Source organism: Apodemus sylvaticus, chromosome 9 (assembly GCF_947179515.1).
Source record: "Apodemus sylvaticus chromosome 9, mApoSyl1.1, whole genome shotgun sequence".
Taxonomy (NCBI): Eukaryota; Metazoa; Chordata; class Mammalia; order Rodentia; family Muridae; genus Apodemus; species Apodemus sylvaticus.
Window position 1 is genome coordinate 72,840,819 of NC_067480.1, and position 18,665 is coordinate 72,859,483.

At 51.7% G+C, this 18,665-nt stretch overlaps 1 protein-coding gene and 1 pseudogene across 2 annotated transcripts; both read right to left on the reverse strand.

The window, feature by feature from the left end:
* Nucleotides 1-1,158: 1,158 nt before the first annotated feature.
* LOC127692572 (mortality factor 4-like protein 1) lies at nt 1,159-2,035 on the reverse strand (annotated as a pseudogene).
* A 1,127-nt stretch (nt 2,036-3,162) lies between these two features.
* Slc25a23 (solute carrier family 25 member 23) lies at nt 3,163-18,624 on the reverse strand. 2 transcript variants are annotated; one of them, XM_052193071.1, is made up of 10 exons: nt 18,247-18,624; nt 16,795-16,924; nt 15,500-15,587; nt 14,202-14,313; nt 12,655-12,813; nt 12,415-12,567; nt 12,099-12,206; nt 11,430-11,597; nt 6,685-6,835; nt 3,163-5,102 (listed from the first exon to the last, which is right to left on the reverse strand). In XM_052193071.1, the coding sequence occupies exons 1-10, from the start codon at nt 18,397-18,399 to the stop codon at nt 4,918-4,920; spliced, it is 1,407 nt and encodes a 468-aa protein (XP_052049031.1). In that variant the 5' UTR covers nt 18,400-18,624; the 3' UTR covers nt 3,163-4,917. The 2 variants fall into 2 exon arrangements, with proteins under 2 accessions (XP_052049031.1, XP_052049032.1); XM_052193072.1 differs by lacking the exon at nt 18,247-18,624 and adding an exon at nt 16,149-16,364 and having other exon boundaries at nt 16,795-16,884.
* Between the last annotated feature and the right edge of the window lie 41 nt (nt 18,625-18,665).

The following is an 18,665-nucleotide window of genomic DNA, read 5'->3' on the forward strand; positions in this document are numbered from 1 at the left end:
CTCGAACTCAGAAATCCACCTGCCTCTGCCTCCCAGAGTGCTGGGATTACAGGCGTGCGCCACCACCGCCAGGCAAACATTTTATTTATTATTATATCTAAGTACACTATAGCTGTCTTCAGACACACCAGCAGAGGGCATCAGATCTCATTATGGATGGTGGTGAGCCACCATGTGGTGGCTGGGATTTGAACGCATGACCTTCGGAAGAGCAGTCAATGCTCTTAACTGCTAAGCCATCTCTCCAGCCCCCAGTATGGGCTCTTAACCAGTGCACCAGCTCTCCAGCCCCCTTTCCTTTTATAAACAGAGTGGAAACAGAGGCTCTAATCTCTTACAGAAGAGGGAAGAGGAGGAGATAGGGTAGGGGGAGCGATGGAGGGTCAGAAGAAGGGAGTAGGAAGTCAAGAAGGGGGAAGGGACAGAAGGAAAGCAAAGGGGAGAAAGGAGGGGGGGGAGACACAGAGACAAAGGCAGGCAGGAAGGAAGGAGGGTGTCTTAGGGTTTCTTTCTTTCTTTCTTTCTTTGGAAATTTAAAGAAAAAATGTATTGAAGATCTGAAAAACAGCTCCTACAAGATTGACTTTTCCATACAACTGTAGCTACACGATGCATTGCGTCTATCATGTTAAAGCGTGCATTAGACACAAATACAAAAACCATGAAAACAAGCCAGCACTCTAACAACCGAGCAAAGGCAAAGTGCCTAGGGAACACCATGAATGACTTGCAAAGGAGGGGCTCTTCAAGCAGCATTAAAAAAAGCACAGAAAGGTGAGTGTTCAGTTACATACACGGGAGTGAGCCCTCGGCACTAGGAATCGGAGCATTTTGTCACATTAACACATATTATGAAAGTACATAGTGTCAAAGGAACAGAACCACCAGCATTCAAAAGCAGCTTTGTCAACTAGGCAGACCCTCCACCGCATGTCCCTCTGCTGTCCATCACGGATACACTGGCAGAAACTTAGAAATGAAAAAAAGGAAAGAAAAAAGGAGCAGTTACTCCTTTTATTTTCTCTGTTTAAAATCAAACAGAAAACAAACATCAACTCTGTTATACACTAACAGTCTTCAAAGTACACCATTTGTACAAGGGAAGGACTAAGAACCAAACTGTTCACAGACAACCAAGCATGAGAGAGAGCACACCCCTCACACGGCCTTCCGATGGGGCCCGGGAGGAGCCACTTCGTAATCACTGGCACTGAACAAAGTTGCAGAATTCTTCACCAGGAGCTTGAGGAAATCATGGAGATAGTTCAGTAATAAAGCAAGGCTTTTCTCATCTAGAGGTGTAAAGACCAACATCGCTCCAATTCCCACAAATAATCTCAGTAAATGTGGCACTCCATACCCCTGGGACATAGGTGCATCTGGGTGATCGGCAAGAATTTCAGCATCCTGTGGTCTCTCAAGTGTGTTGAGTGCCCAACATTACGTTCAAGTGCTCCCTTACCCCTGCCACAACCTCGGGAACATCACACTCCTTGTTATCTGTATTTCCTCGAGACTTCTTATAATTAGCATAATCCTCTAAAATGGAGTCCACATTCTTCTCGGCAGGAAGATAGAAAATCTGCTTTCATCTGGTGATCAGGTCCCAGTCATCCACAAGCCATGGTTCCAGCTCTTCAGGGATCTTCACTTTAGCTTCAACTCTGTTCATGAATGTTTCTTCATGTTCAACAGTAGGATCTACCCGGGCTCTCTTCTTCCTAGGAGGCTGAGGAAGGTGTCTCACTGGTACTGCCACCATCTCTGTTTCCAGGTGTTTTGGGCTTGTTTTTTGTTGTTCTTTTTTGTTTTCACTTCAACATTTTTTTTGTTGCAGACCGGATGTCTTCTTTCCTGGAGCAGCCCCTCTCATCTTGCCCTCTGCATATTGTTCCTGATTGGCCTCTTGAAGTTGTTGCTGTTTCTGCAAATCGGTGTCCACGTGTTTGAGTACTCTGCTTGCTGGCACCCACTCATCCCAATTTTAATTCCAACCACTGTAATGGATGAAGTACTTCACTTGTTTGTCCTTTACGGCCACATTTATACGCTTTGCTTCATAAAGAAGAAGCCCATGAAGGCACAGTACTCACTCGCCCTCCTGGAATTTAGGCTTCGGGTCCTGCTTGGGCGCCATTTATAAGTGATTCGTTGCCTCTTCTTCTCCCACCACCCCAGACTACTAGTCAGAGTTTCTATTCCTGCACAAACATCATGACCAAGAAGCAAGTTGGGGAGGAAAGGGTTTATTCAGCTTACACTTTCCACATTTCTGTTGATCACCAAAGGAAGTCAGGACTTGAACTCAAGCAGGGCAGAAAGCAGGAGCTGATGCAGAGCCATGGAGGGATGTTTCTTACTGACTTGCTTCCCCTGGCTTGCTCAGCTTGCTTTCTTATAGAACCTAAGACTACCAGCCCAGGGATGGCACCACTTACAATAAGCCCTCCCACCCTTGATCCCTAATTGAGAAAATGCCCCACAGTTGGATCTCATGGAGGCATTTCCTCACTGAAACTCCTTTCTCTGTGATAACTCCAGCCTGTGTCAAGTTGACACACAAAACTAGCCAGTACAGAGAGGAAGGAAGTTACAAGGTGGGAAAGGGTGGAGGTGTGGAGGAGAGATAAAGGAAGTTTGTGTGTGTGTGTGTGTGTGTATGCGCGCGCACCAGAAAGGAGACAGGGAGACAGAAGCCCATGTCTAATCCCCTCTCTGTGGCAGTACCTCAGTGTGGTCACGCACACATACATATAACACACATGTATACCTAGTCATACTTTTTAAAAAAGTAACAACACTACAATGAGGTCAGTGAGCTGGCTCAGTAGGCGAAGGCACTCCACACCAAACCCGAGTCTGATCTGCAGGACCCACACTGGGAAGAAGACAGAGTCCCACAAGTTTTCCTCTGCCTTCCCTATGTCCCCTCCTCAAGTAAGCAAATGTAATTTTTTAAGAAAGATGATATGTAAGTACACCGTACCTGTCTTCAGACACACCAGAAGAAGGCATCAGATCTCATTACAGATGGTTGTGAGCCACCATGTGTGGTTGCTGGGATTTGAACTCAGGACCTCTAGAAGAGCAGTCAGTGCTCCTAACTGCTGAGCCATCTCTCCAGCCCAAACGAATGTAATTTAAACAATTAAAAAGCAACAATAAGAGCTTAGAAAATTTATTCTTTCTCCTTGAAATGACACATGTGGGCCGGGAGGTAGGACTTGGTGTCGGTTGTAGGGAGAGGTGGAAAGCACGCCCCTCAACACCCCAGTTCTGCTCTCAGTCCATTGATGAGGTCCCCTAAAGACTGAGAGGTGGAGCAGGGTACCCCAGTTCTAAGCTCAGATTCCAATCTTGAAGTGTGGAGGGCGTGGGAATGTGGTGGGAGCCAGGGGGCTTTGTTCTCTGTCTGGTAGAAAAATAGACTCCGAGTCAGCTTGGGGGATATTTAATTTGCATATTGGATGCTGGGTTTCGGGAAGGATGTTGTGTTGGTCCTTGATTGTGACTTTGAGGCCTGAGCAGGGCTGGCAGTGTGAGAGGCAAATGGTCCCCTTGGGTGTGTCTCTGACTTCCCCTGGCAGCTCCCAACACATGAACAAGCAGACTGGGCTCTCCTAGAGGGGCCTTGGCTCTGGGAGTTACCAGCCTGGAAGGAGGGCAGGCAAATGTGGAAGACATTGCAGAGTGGGGGACAGGGAGCGAAGTGACTTTTGGGAGTGGTGGGGGGAGGTGTGTCCTAGCTGAGGTGCAATCCAGCATTCACGTGTCCCACCCCTTTCTGCCTGGGTAGTGAGCCAGTGCTCTGGGGTCTGAGTTTCTGGAAGGCTCTGTGGGGGGCATGCCTCCATGCAGTGGGATCAGCTCCAGGGTATGTCTGGGATAGGAGATGCTGTCACTAGGCTACTGGATCTAAACTTGGGGAGTGACATTTAGGGTGCAGGGATGGATGAGGACCTTGAGGTCTGGAGGTGTTTGGGAGTTTGGCCTTCTAGGGATGCAGCCCAGAGACGGCTTGAAGGACCCTGGGATCTGGAATCTAGCAGCTGGGGCTCGTGGGATCCACATGGGGGGCCCTGGGGCTCTCCTACCCATGCCTCCAGGAACCAGAATCCAGTGGACTGGGACTTGGGGTCCCATGGTGAGAGACTGAGGGCGGTGCTTGGAATATAGACCCAGCAGTAAAAATGGGAGGGTATGGAACCCCAAACTGAGGAAGATGCATTGGTTGGGTAAGGGACCTGGGATCCAGGATCCAGGGACCCAGTGGCAGAGCCCAGGATCTTGGCATTGCCTTGTCAGGACCCTGAGGCTGAGAGTTCTTGACTCCTAGAATCCAGTGGCTGGGCTGTGAGGCAGGTGACAAGGAACTCAGCAGCAAGTTTGGGGACCTCTGGTCCAGTGTGGCATCAGGGCACTGGGTCTGGTGCCTGAGGACTCTGAGAGCTGGGTTGTGGGTACATGGGTGAGTGTCCCTATGCTTGGGGCATTGGGGCCACTTGCTGCTGCACAGGGAGGCCCAGTACCCAGTGGGGCAGGGGAAAGCAGGATCCAGCTCTGGGGTGTAGATGAGCAGGCTCTAGGGGCTCGGGGATAAGGGCTTGGGGCCATGGTATAGATAGTTTCACATTTCAAGTGCCAGACTGCTGACAATGCGGGGCTTGGGGCTTGGGGGTCTGGTTGTGAAGTCGAGGATCAAGTCCTGGGATCCTGTGGCTGAAGTGTGGGGTGCAGGGGTACCATGGTCAGAACACAGGGCTAGGATCTAGGATTTGGGTACTGGGGTCCAGTGCCTTGGGGTATGGGATTAGGATCCACTGGCCAGGCCATCAGTCTCTGGTGGTTGAAGACATCAGCGTACGGGATGCCATGATGAAGATGAGGGAATCTTGGGGGGGACAGGATCCCTGTCCCTCACCTGGATATGACTCCCAGAGCCTGCTTCATGTTCTCGTAGACCACGTAGGAGATGCTCACAGCTGGAATGACCTTCATGAAGTTGGGGGCAATGCCCCTGTAGAGGCCCCATACACCCTCCTGGGATAGGATGTGTCGAAGTAGACCCACCATGGAGACCTGTGGGCCGCCCTCAACGGAGGCTGTAGGTGGTTGGAGGCAGGTAAGACCAAAGCTTCCCCATCTTGCTTCTCCCTCCTCCCTTGGGCTGAGCTAGGTGGCCATTTAAACAGAAGGCAGGAGGGTGAGACAGAGGAACAGTGGGACCTACCACAAGACTCTGTTGTGGGCCTAGGAACTGTTAATCTTATGGACTACATTTGGGGAATGAATGGAAACACCAGGTATGTACATGAGTGAGAATATGTTCATGAGTCTGTGTTCATTTGTCTGTGTGCATATGCACTGTGAAAGTTTGTGTGTATGTGTGGGGGAATGCATGTGTGTCTGTGTGTGCATATGCACGTGTGAATGTTTGTATATACATATGTGGGAGTGAGTGCATGTGTGCCTGTGTGTGTGCATTGTGAGAGTATATATATATGTGTCTGTGTGTGCATGTATGAGAGTGCATATCTGTGAGTTGTGTGGACATGTGTGAGAGTGTGTCTGATTGTATGTGTGAGACTGCATATGTGTATTTGTGTATAAGCGTACATATATACAACTATATGAAAGTGCATGTGTCTTTGTGTAAGAGTGCATAAATGTATGTGGCCATGAATGTGCAGTGTGTCTTTGTGTGTGCATGTGTGAAAATTCATACGTACATGTGCGAGAGTACATAAGTATGTCTCTGTATATAAGCGCATATGTGTTTCTGTGTATAAGAGTACATACATGTGTCTGTATGTAAGAGTGCATATGTGTGCATACATATATGTGTCTGTGTGTGACGAGAGGTGAGAAATACCCCCTTCCTTAAAGTTGATTCTCTCATCTTCAGGGTTAGCGTCTACTCAACTTCTCGTTCTCCATCCCAAAGCTGGCTGTTTGGAAGAACCCTCTGTGGCACCGAGTCTAAGCTAGGCTCCTGCCTTCTCCTAAATCACAGATGATCACAGAATGATTTATGTCACCTTTGTCCTTATCCCCAGGGATGAGGGATCTCTGTGAATTCCAGGTCAGACAGGGCCACACAGTGAGACCTTGTCTAAAAATAACAGTGATAATATGGCCAGGCCTGCTGGCCAGGCCTCCAACCCAAGCACTTGAGAGATCTTTCTGAGTTCAGGGCCAGTCTAGGCTACACAGTGAGTTCCAGCCAGTCAGGGATACACAGAGAGACCCTGTCTCATAAAATAAATAGATGAGGGAAGGAAAGGGAAGGAAGAAAGAAAGAAAAAAGAAAGAGAAAAAAGAAGGAAAGAAAGAAAGAAACAAACAAAGAAGAAAGAAAGACCCCAGCAAACTGTCCTTCCTTGACCTTGGCTAATGTTCCAAGCCACCCCCACTCCCTCATTTTCTCTCCATTTTGAATAACAGCTTAAGTTCCTGGCAGGGCCATGAATGACAAGGTGTTATCTGTGGTTCTTCCCTGTACTTCTGACTGAGCGCTCAGACAGTTAAGGTAAAGCCTCCTTCTTCAGGGCACTGATGGGCCCAGACAAGAGGAAGGGTTTATGAAGGTCACCCAAACCCACAAGGATCCTAGCTCGGGGCTCTGCCTCCGCAGTTATGTGAGGGCTGGCTTTCCCACCCCAGCCTCCTGTCCAGACTTCTCACCTTGGGCCTGCATTCGGGTACGGACCAGTGCCAGAGGGTAACTGGCGATCTGGCCGCAGGTGCTGGAGACGGTGCCACAGGCCAGGAGCACGGGAATGCCTGGGTTCGCGGATTCGTGGCTGTACTGCTGCAGCCAGTGGTTCTTCAGGGTCTAGAGAGAAAGACGCGGGTGGGTTCAGGGCTGCAGAGCGGAGAGCCTGAAGTCAAGGGCCCTGCTGCCAGCTCTGGGTGCCGCAGGTGCCGGCTCTAGAGCAGATGATGTGCTTTGTCTTCCCCCCTGCGCGAGTGCCACATCCCCCAGCCCTTCACCGGGGGTTTCTAGACAGGGACTCCACCCTGACCACACCCCAGCCCTGGGGGGGGGGAGAGGAAGGGGGGAATTCTAGGTGGGAGTGGGGAGGTGCACTACCCTAAGCCAGGCTCTCAGCATCACCACTTGAGCTGCAGCTCTTGCTTTTAAAACTTTCATTTTGGGACATGGGCTCAGTCTGTCCCATACTGGCCTTTAGGTTTTCGTCTTCCCACAGCGCAGGCTTGTGCTGCTCAGCCTGGCTTCTATGCGCAGCTCCCCTGTATTCCCTCTGTTTCTGGAACTGTGCACACCCCATGACTAGGACCTCTGCCGTGACTGTCCACAGCAGGAAGGACTGTGCATTCAGGATTAAGGATCCTTTGGTTGCTGGGCAGTGGTGGCGCACGCCTTTAATCCCAGCACTTGGGAGGCAGAGGCAGGCGGATTTCTGAGTTTGAGGCCAACCTGGTCTACAGAGTGAGTTCCAGGACAGCCAGGGCTACACAGAGAAACCCTGTCTCAAAAAAAACAAAACAAAACAAAAATCAAAAAAAAAAAAAAAAAAGGATTCTTTGGTTGGTTTGGATTTATTTCTGTTTTTAGAGACAACATTTCTCTGTGTAGCCCTGGCCTCAATCTAGAGATCTGCCTATCTCTGTCCCCCAAGTGTTGATAGTAAAGGTGTGTGCAGTCACTCTTTTGGATTTTTTAGGATGTACTCCAGGGCAAGGGTGATGGTGGCATGGACACCTTTAATCTCAGCACTCTGGGGGCAGAGGCAGGTAGAGCTACATGAGTTCGAGACCAGCCTGCCCTACAGATTGAGTTTCAGGACAGCCAAGGCTATATAAGGAGAAATTGTGTCTCAAAACAAACAAAGGCACAGTCTTGCTTGGCCCAGCTGGGTTTTGAACCTACTATATGTAGCTGAGAATGACCAGTGCACATAAAATGAAAATAAATTTAAAAAAAAAACCAGGAGTGATAAATTTACAGTGAAAGAATGCTGGATGGAATGTCAGTGACAATCTGTCAATCAGGCTGCCTGGGAGGCTGAGGAAGGAGGATTGATTGTGCCAAGGAGCTTGTGATTCACCTGGGCAATAAAGTGAAGAAACACCGTCTATAATAAAAATAAAGAAGTAAAATTTAAAATAAAGAGGAGGGGCCGAGCAGATGGCTCCACAGGTAGAGACTGTGTATGAGTTAGGCAGCCTGAATTCAGTTCCCATACTGTACACAAGCACCGGGTGAGACTGCGGTGAGCCCGGCTCTGGAGAGGTAGGAAGAGGAGGACCTCTGAGGCGGGCAGGCTAGTCAGCCTAGGTGAGCCAGCGAGCAAGGGTCCCTTCCTTCCTTTTACCTGCACATCGACGCTCACTGCAACCTCAGACTATTTCAAGGTTACTGGCAGATGTCTACTCATATGGTTCCTACTTGGCAGACAACAGACTAAGGGGAAAGGGAGCCATGTGCCCAAAGCTCTGGCATGTTCTAGAGCATTCTTCCAAGATCTTCCTTTCTTCCCTTTCCCCCTCCCACTCCTCCTTCCTTCTCCTTTTTATTTTCTGGAGGTGGGGGTCTAGTGTGCTTTTCTGTATGTGCTGCGGTGCATGTGCACTGAAGGACATGTGGAGGTTAGAGGTTGACATCAGGTAGGTATCTCCACAACCCACTCTCCCCTTAGCGTTGGAGATAGGGTCTCTCACAGAGCCTGGAGCTCACTGTGCCCCAGCGAGTCTCCTGCTTCCCCCTCCCAGCCCCAGGGTGGCAGGTGCACCCCCTGATACTGTACTTAGATTCCGGATCAGAACTCATGTCCTCATACTTGTGTGGTGGGCACCTTAACAACTCAGCCATCTCTGCAACCCTAGTTTTGAGGCAGGATCCCTCTGTAGCTCTAGTTGACCTAGAACACTCAATATAAACCAGGCTGGACTCAAAACTCATGGGAATCTACTCACCTCTGCTTCCCAAGTTTTGGGATTTAAGGCATGTGCCTTTAAGTTTTATTTTATTTAACTTTATTTATTTTTATTTTACGGGTAGGGGTGTTTTGTCTCTGCATCCATCCATAGACCACAAGCATGCAATACCCATGGAGGTCAAAAGAGGGCGTCTGATCCACTGGGACCGGAGCTACAGGTGGCAAAGAGAGCCATGCCATACTATGTGGGTGCTAAGAAAATAGATAGCGGTTGGGTCATTACAAGCTGCTATGGGCTGGTGAGATGGCTCAGTGGTTAAAGGTGCTCACGGCCAAGCTAGATGGCCTACAATCACTCACTGGGACCCATGGTGAAAGGAGAGAACCAGCTCCTGTTAGGTACCCTCTGACCTCCACACATATGCTGTGACACATGGACCATAAGCATAAAAAAGGGGCTGTTCAGGGCCAGGGAGATCGCTCAGTTCCTAGAAATCTTCTGGCCATGTCAGTATTAGTGTTTAGTTTTATAGTTTTATGTGTGGACAGTAGCTGAAGAATGACCTCGGGATCATTGACTTCTGGCCTGCACATGCACACACACACACACACACACAAAGAGAGAGAGAGAGAGAGAGAGAGAGAAGACACACAAGAGCGAGCTGTTCCATTGCCAGAAATAGTGGTACATGCTTGTAATGTTAGTACTCAGGATGCTGAGGCAGGGGCATTACCATGAGTTCAGGCCATCATGGCATGCATAGTGAGCTCCCATATTTAAATGAACAAACAAACAAAAGAGCCACGTTTCAGTGGGTGGAGCATTTGCCTAACCTGCTTGAAGCCCTGGGTTCCATCCCAGCAATATGTTAACTTGGCCTGCTAGTGTGGACTGTTATCCCAGCACTCTGGAGGTATAGTCAAGAGGATCAGGAGTTCAAACTCATCCTCAGCTACACAGCAAGTTTGAGGTCAAGGCTACATAAGTCTGTCTTAAGAAAAAAGAAAAAGAATAAAAAGGTGGTGGTGGCTCTCAGCAGTTGGAACACTGGCTGTTCTTGCAGAGGCCCCAGGTTTAATACACAGCACCCCATGGTGCTCAGACCCATATGTAAGTCCAGTTTAGGGGGTCTGGCACCCTCTTCTAGCCTCCATGGGCACCACATGCACACAGCACATAATAAAATTTGAAAATAATATTTAAAAAATGGGGGGGAAAAAAAGAAAAATAATTTGTTGGCCTAGAGATGCGGCCAGAACCCACACATACTTTGGGGAAGATAGGCATCTCTGCCAGCCACTGTGCACCGTGTTCACTCTTCCTAGGAGCTGGAGGGGTCCCCAGTTCCTATAAAACTAAAGCTTCTATAACTCCGAGGAGGCAAATGTGAACCCCTGGGTTTCATCCCCAAGACCCCAAGACGGAGAATGGGTCTATTATTGTTGTTTTGAGAAACGGCCTCTCTCTGTGGCCCAGGACGGCCTTGACCTCACGGAGATCCTTCTGCCCCTGCCTTACAAGGCATGGGATTAAAGGCCTATACTACCATGCCTAGTTGTGGTAATTCTCCTGCATCAGCCTTCTGAGTATTAGGTGACAGACACCAGCCTCCATACCTGGCTTTGTGTAGTTTTTTTTTTTCTTTTTTTTTTTTTAAGAATTCTTTACTTTATGTACATGAGTACACTGTTGCTGCTGTCTTCAGACACACCAGAAGAGAGCATTGGATCCTATTAGAGATGGTTGTGGACCACCATGTGGTTGCTGGGAATTGAAGAGCAAGCAGCTAGTGCTCTTAACTGCACGCACGCACGCACGCCAGCAAGGACCCTGAGTCATCTCTTTAATCTTCATTTTTTCTATTTGGCCGTTGCTAATTTCTCCCCTCCACCCCTGAGACAGGGTTTCTCTGTGTAGCCCTGGCTATCCTGGAACTCACTCTGTAGACCAGGCTGGCCTTGAACTCAGAAATCCGCCTGCCCCTGCCTCCCAAATGCTGGGATTAAAGGCATGCGCCACCACTGCCCGGCCGAGGCCTCGTTGCTAATTTCTTAAGGCTACTTTTTTTTTTAATGTTTTTCTGAGACAGGGTTTCTCTGTGCAGCCCTGGCTGTCCTGGAACTCACCCTGGCCTTGAACTCAGAGATCTGCCTGCCTCTGCCACCTGAGTGCTCGAATTAAAGGCATGTGCCAGCCTCCAGTGCCACACAAGACAACCAGGCTGCCTTGAAGCTGACTACCTAGTACAGGCTAGCCTTGAACCCGGGTCCTACTTTAGCTTCTCAGATCCCATGGAGACAAGCGTGTGCGGCCACGTGGAACCAGAAACAAGGCTGTCGCAGCACTGAGTGATGGAAGACGCAGGCCTGCTACCTGGAGGGGCTCTCGGGACTCCAAGACCCAATATAGTTTTCTAGCCCATGATTGCCCATCCAAGTTACAAGAGTCTACTTAACTAACAAAGAGTGACCTAGGCCAGATACCCCAGAAGGAGAAGGGAGAGAGAGTGGCTGCTATCCACAGACCTCGTAGACAGCCAGGTCGATTCCTGCATAGGGGATGATGCCCAGCACGTTAGGCAGGTAGCCACGGTAGAAGGCACGGGGCCCTTCACATTCTAAGATCCGCCTTGCACAGTCCAGGAGCCCCTTGTACTGGCCGGTTCTGCGTAGAGTCAGCCGAGTCTTTAGTACCTGGGTGAGAACTCTGTTAACCACTTGAAAACTGCTTTCAGAATCACCAAACCCAGAAGTGACACCACCCAGAAGTGACACCACCTAGAAGTGACACCACCTAGAAGTGACACCACCTAGAGGTGCCTACTCTTGGAAGCAGACATGCTCAGAGCCCAGCCGGGGCCGAGTGGGTAGCGTGCCCACCTAGGGTGCGGAAAACACTGGGTTCTACCCCAGCACCACACAAACCAGTGTGGGAGGTCATGCCTGCCGTCCTCGACCTTGGCAGGCATACGATGGCCAGTTGCTATGCCTGTTGTGCAAACAGTTCTAACCAAGCCCCTAGGAGCTGCAGCTCAAACTGAGATACCCAGACAAGCTAGACTGGAAATGGCTTTCAGTCCCGAGTCAGGCAGCTGGGGTTTCAGTTAGCTCTGCACGCAGTGCAGAGTGGGTAATGAAACAGTCTGGGAGACCCACCCTCCCATGCTGATCTTCCTCCAGCCCCCTCCGTCTCACCTCCATGGGGTATATGATGGTTTGAGCTGTGGCCCCGGCCAGGGAGCCAGCCACGAAGCGCTCCTGAACGTGCAGTGTCTCTTGTTGCCCCCGGATGGCCCGCTTGATCTGAGGGCACAAAACGGCTGTGGGACTGGGTACTTGGGGACCTTGGGATTACTGCCCACTCAGGTCCTTGCCTTGCACCATTCTCTGCCGGCCACAGAGCTGGCCAGCAGAGGGCGTGCTGCCGGGGACCGCCCGTTAAGCTCACAAGCCCTTGTGTTTCTGATCGGCACCCCAAAGCTGAACATGTTCTCTCCTGGACCTGGCCTACCTGTTCATAAGCCATGAATTTGATGGCTGACTCAGGGGCAATCTTGAGCACGTTGATGCCGTTGCCCCGCCAGAGGGACAAAATGCCCCCTTCTTGAATCATGCTTCTCAGGCCCCCTAGGATGTTGAACCGGTTGGACTTGGAGGCGTGGACCTGAGTGGGGAGAGAAGGAGGCTTTGCGGTGCCCTCCTTGGTCTGGGCCCAGATGATGGAGTGGGTCCTCCCTTCAGGTCCTCTCACCTGCATGAATACCTTGAGTCGGTCCAGAGGAGCTGTGCCTGTCCGTGACACAGCGCCAGCCACCGCACCAGCCACCAGCTGCTTCCACCACATGCCTGTAAGTTTCTCTTGCTTGGAGAATTCATCGGGCACGGTCAGGCATTCACCAATGTCCAGGACCTGAGAAGGGGGGCTGCAGGTGTCATGTTCCAACAGAGGTGGGGGATGGGCTTGGGTCCTAAGTGGAGAAGTCTCCTACTGAAGGATCTACCAGATCCCACCACAAGATCCACTGATCGCACCGAAAGAAAGAGCCACTGAATCCTTCCAAAGGATCTGTTTCCCAGTTATCTCCTCCATGGAGAGCTTTCCCTCAGAAATCCTCCCCCAAGAGTCTTCCCCCAGGTGTCTTCTTCAAAAAGTCTTCCTCTAGAAGTACTCTCCTACGAGTCCTCCCCCAGAGATATACTCCCTCCAAGAGCCCATCAATAGATTCCCCAACGGTGGATTTTTGGGGTGGACATCTCTGGATCCCGAGAGGATTGTGCATGGCTTTTTCCTCTAGCATGACATCATCACCCCATGCCATTTTGAAGCACCGATTACCTTGGCCTGGTAGCCATGGCAACAAACTGAGCAGAACAATCTGATGATAACTGGGTCTATGGTAATAGCACTCTCGATATCCCCAGGGTGTGAGGGATGGGGGCATAGGAAGGAAGTCTACTCACTGTCCCACCCCAGCTACAAGGAATCCTGGGAAACACTAACAAGGAAGCAGAAGGCTAATTGAAAAGATTCCGTGCTGCAGATTCCACCAGGTCACCATCCATGATGGGGTGGGACTCAGAAGTGCTGCAGCTGTTGGAGGTACCCAGGTCCTGTAAGTAACCTCTCACTGTGCCCTGCAGTTACGCTGAAGAAACTCATGGGCTCACCAAGAGGGACCTTGGTGAGTCCTCACTTTGGTCTGTCGTTATGTAACCTAGAGTAAACACATGCTCGCTCACATCCCCCCAGAGAAGCAAACATAGCAGGGGTCATGTCAGATCCCACAGACTGATCTTCCAGACACCACAAGATTGTTAGTGATTCCCACCTCTGTGCAAGAGCTGACCTCCCTCCCCATTCCTGTGGACTCCTTTGGACTTTCAAGATACAGTGTCTGCAGGGCTACACAGAGAAACCCAAAAACCAAAAAAAGATGCAGTGTCTGCCTGCATCTTTCCATCAGCCCCAGGAGCCTTGCAGTAGGTGAGGAGACCTGGCATCTGGCGGTTATGTGGGTCAAGCATGGGGACACCATTTGGTGTATTTTCTTCCTCCTAACCACAATTCCTACTGCTGTCCCTGGAGTCTAAGCAGGACCAAAGGGTTCCGAGCAGAGAGCAGAAGTGTCCATCGGCAGTGACCAGGCTCCTGAACCCCAAATGGAACAATAAAGACACAGAGTTTCACTGACGGAGCCCCCAGATACTGACAACACCTCTAGAGTCTTGGCCCAGAACTCCTGAGTCCTGGGGAGAAGCTGGAGCTAGCCCCCATCCTGTGGGTGGCCCCCAACTTACTGTAGAATGCTTCCAGAAATACAGGACATCCTCCACATTCTCCAGAGAGTGCAACAGAAAGTGGTCTCGCCATTCCTGCCAATCAATGGTCATGGTGCCATCGCGGTCCATGCTGGAGGGAGGTTGGCACAGGCTCAGTGTCTAGGCTGGAGGGGTGGGTGCCGCTAGCCTTCGTGGATTTGGGGATCACAGAAATCACTGCCATTCTATGGCACTGGCTTATCTGAGATAGGGTATCACTCTAAGGTCCAGGCTGGCTTGGAATTCATAGCAATCTTCCTGCCTTAGTACCTGAGTGCTAGGATATCCCCATGACTGTTTGGGGTGGGGCAGGGTCTTATTCTGGAGACCAGGTTGGCCCTCAAACTCATGGCAATCCTGCATTAGCTTTCCATGTGCTACTTGGCTAAAGCGCTTTACAACTTTAAATTATATATATTTTAAGTCATGCGTGTGTGTGTGTGTGTGTGTGTGTGTGTGTGTGTGTGTGTGGCTTGTGAGGCTTCAGGTGTTCGATCCTCTGAAGCTATAGTTACAGGTGGTTGTGAGCCACCTGACTTGACTTGATTGCTGGGAATCAGACTCTGCTAGAAGAATCATACACACTCTTAACTGCTGAGCCATTTCTCTCCAGCCCCGTTTCACGGAGTCAGGCTATTCCTCTATAGCCCAGGCTGGCATGTGCCTCCTAGCAATCCTTCCACCTCAGCCTCCTTAGGACTGGATTATAGAGCTATGCCATCATGTCTAAAGACAAATGTGGTGTGAGTGCCCACATGTACCACGGCTGGCATGTAGTGGTCAGAGGGCAGCCTGCTGGGTCGATTCTCGCCTTCCTGCCTCCGGGGTTGTCTTCATCAGGGTTGAGGGCAGGTGCCCTTACCTACTGCTACATCTTGCCAATCTTGCCAGCGTCACTTGCCTGGCTTTGGGGATTTTTTTTTTTTCTGTCAAGTCTCATTCTGTAGTCCAAGTTGTCCTCAAACTCATGGAAATCCTCCTGCCTTGGCCTCTCAAGTGCTAGAATGACAGGTTCAGACTTCAGGTCTAGTCTAGTCACATTGTCTGGCTGGCTCCCATGTGTCAATCCTTCAGACCAACCCTATGGGGGAGCTGTATTACCAGTCTTTTTCAGGGCCAGACAGGGTCATCAGTCCACTAGCCTAAGATCTGTTTGACTCCAAAGTCGAACTTCTCATCCCTGCCTTCCCTGTCAACCCAGTCTGGGGTTCAGAGGACAGTGCTGCCTGGCAGGGCACGGGGTAGGGTGGGGGTGGGGTGAGATTCCAATAACTTACCTGTGTAGGATTTTCTCTGCTTGCTCCAGCGAGATGGAGATACCTAGTGCGCGGAAGCTCTGTTGGATCTCAGAGACATCGATGTGACCTGGAAAAGGGGGGCCCAGAAGACACCCGAACCACAGGCTGGACTGGGAGACCCAGAAGCCCGTGTGTGTGTGTGTGTGTGTGTGTGTGTACTTCTGTGTGCATGTGGATGAGGAGGCTGTAGGTTGATGGCTGTTTTCAGTCTTTCTCCATCTTTCTTTCGGGACAGGGTCTCTCACTGCACCTGGAGTTCACTGGCTTATCTGGAAGTCGACCCCTAAGATCCACTTTACCACCTCCAGTTCCACCACCAGTCCAGCTTGCTTGCTTTCTTTTCTTTTCTTTTTTCTTTTTTCTTTTTTTGAGACAGGGTTTCTCTGTATAGCCCTGGCTGTCCTGGAACTCACTCTGTAGACCAGGCTGGCCTCGAACTCAGAAATCCACCTGCCTCTGCCTCGCAGAGTGCTGGGATTACAGGCGTGCGCCCAGCACAGTCCAGTTTTTTTTAACACAGGTCCCTCTCTGACAGAGTCAGCTCCTCGGCCTCACGGGAGACTCTTCTCCCCTTCCCCCTCCTCTTTGAGACAGGGTTTCTCTGTGTAGCCCTGGCCTTAGAACTCACTCTGTAGACCAGGCTGGCCTCAAACTCAGACATCTGCCTGCCCCTCTGCCTCCTGAGTGCTGGGATCAAAGTTGTTTGCCACCATGGTAAGGAGAGAGGTTTTTATACAGGTTGTGGAGTCTGCTCAGGGTTGAAACTGGGTGATAGTGGAGAGTTCTCTCCTCCAGGAGTGAGTGAGTCCAGGGGCGATCACAGAGGCGCCTATGTTACAAGGGACTAAAGCAATATTTGATGATTACTCATTTTTTCATCCCTCCCTCTCGAGCTTACAGGCACACACCTCCCTCCGCATCCAGCTTTTTCACGGGAACTAGGGATTGAGCTCAGGAACTTTTGGTTTTGTGGCAAGCACTTTACCCCTGATCTATTTCTCCAACTTTAAGAAACCTAGAAGACGCTTGGTCAAGGGCTATCCTTGTATCTGAGGGTCCCTGAACCTGCTATCTAGTCTGAAAAGAAACATGTAAGGGTAGAGGGGTCCCCCTGCAGAAGGAACAGGAGGTGGGGTGGGCCGGTTCAGGCTCAAATCACCTAGTTGCGGCTGAGAACTCCCGAAATAGTCCATGAGTCAGAAGCAGCCCTCCCCTCCCCCTGCGCATCGGGTTCTAACCCGCTTGTCCGCTCCCCAGCCTGGAGCCCATCTCACCATCTTGGTTCTGGTCAAGGCTGTGAAACATGAGCAGAAGGCGCTGCTCCCGCTCCTGCAGGTAGCGAGTGAACTCCTCCAGGCTGAGGCCGCCATCTGGGTCATCAGCATCCCAGTCAGAGGAGATGCCCTAGCAGAGAGGAAGGGGACACAGGGGAGTCCAGCAGACTCCACCCCCAAGGGGTGTGTGTGAGAAAGACACATAGAAATTGCCTCATGCCTCAGGCACTCTGAGCCCCAGTGCCTCATGGACGGGGGCAGGGGGCTTCACCTCTGTAGTCTGTCAGCCCACTTTGCAGCAAGACAGCCGAAAAAAGAGCCTGTTTCTTGCCTCAGTCTGTAGGCTGTGGGCTGAAGGAGGACTCTACAGAGTCACAGAGGCAGTTCAAGGTCAGGCAACTGGGAAGTGGCAACCTGGGGCCACTTTTTGTCATTTAGAGACACCTGGCTCATGTAGCCCAGGCTAGCCTCAAATTCTCTGTACTGGAGAAGACCTTGAACCTGATTCTCTTTCATTACCTTGTTTCCCAAACCTTGCCCGCCCAGCTTTTTCTTATAAAACCCTATCTCCTCGGCAGATTGTTGAGGAGTGTGTGTGTGTGTGTGTGTGTGTGTGTGTACTGCCCTGTTAGAAACAGTCCTGGGTCATATAAGGCCCAACAGCCCTGGGGCCGCTATATTCCTATCCAAAAGCTGGACCTTAGACTCAAGGTCAAGGTCCGTTTTAGGGACAGCTAAGGGCTCCATGCGACAGACACCTGTCACACGGAGGACAGGCCAGTTTTTGCTGCTCCCCACTGCCACCTCCCAGACGGGGGCTGGAACCTAGCGCCTTTGCACATACTAGGAAAGTGCTTTACGGCTAAACTGCACCCCCACCTCAAATTCCTTCCCAGACAGGTCAGACCCCGGGAGAGGGAGAGGCAGAGTGGCCTCACATGGACCGACTCCCTAGCTGGAGCAGCCTGGGACAACTGGTCAGGTCTGGGAGAGCGCCGGTAGCAACCATAAATAAGAGACTGGGAGAGCTGGCTAGGGGCTCGGTGTGTGCTCCAGCAGGGTGGTGAAGTTGTGTTAACTGCAGGTGGGAGCGGGTCACCCCTCGGATTGTGCACAGAGCAGCGGGGGGGTTGGCTCCGGGCAATGGAGGGGAAAGCGTCCCGCTCTGCAGTCCATCCCTCAGTAGGCATCCCACAGCCCTGGGTGGGTGGCTGGGCGGGGGAGGGGCTGCTGGTTTCTGGCAGCGGAGCGGGAGCCGCTGCAGGCCCCGGGCCTTAGCTGCCGTGTCTCGCGAGGACGTCAGGCCAGACGCGGTGGACAGAGGGAAGGGAGCCTAGACAGAGGTGGTGGGGTCCAGCCAACAGGTAGCATGCGGCTGCTGCAGCCGGGGCATTAAAGGGCACGGGTTACGGCGCGGGCGGATCCTGCCGCGGTGGTGGCTGCCCACAGTACCTGCTGTGCACCGTCCGGATCGCCCCTTCCCAGCCTGGCCAGCCCCTGGCGCAACTCGTGCACGTCCACGCGGCCGTCCTTGTTGCTGTCTAGTTCCTCGAACAGGCGACCCCAGCGCTGCCGCCGCTCCGCGTCGCCTGAGCCCCCCCGCATGGCGCCCGCCCGGGGGGGAGGGGAGGCCCCGCAGCGACGGCCTCGGCGGGGGCTTTCCGGCTCCCCCTCCCCCCCGGGGTCCCCACAGGGCCAGCTCCCGCGCCCACCCGCACCGCAGCCTCCTCGGTGCGGGGCCGAGCTCCGCCACTTGCTGGAAGTGATAAATGCTAGTCGTCCCCGCCCGCGCCAGAACTTGCGTCTCCTCCTCCGACCCGCATTACTTGGGGGAGGGGGCTGGGGGCGGAGCAGGGGGCGTGGGGAAGCGT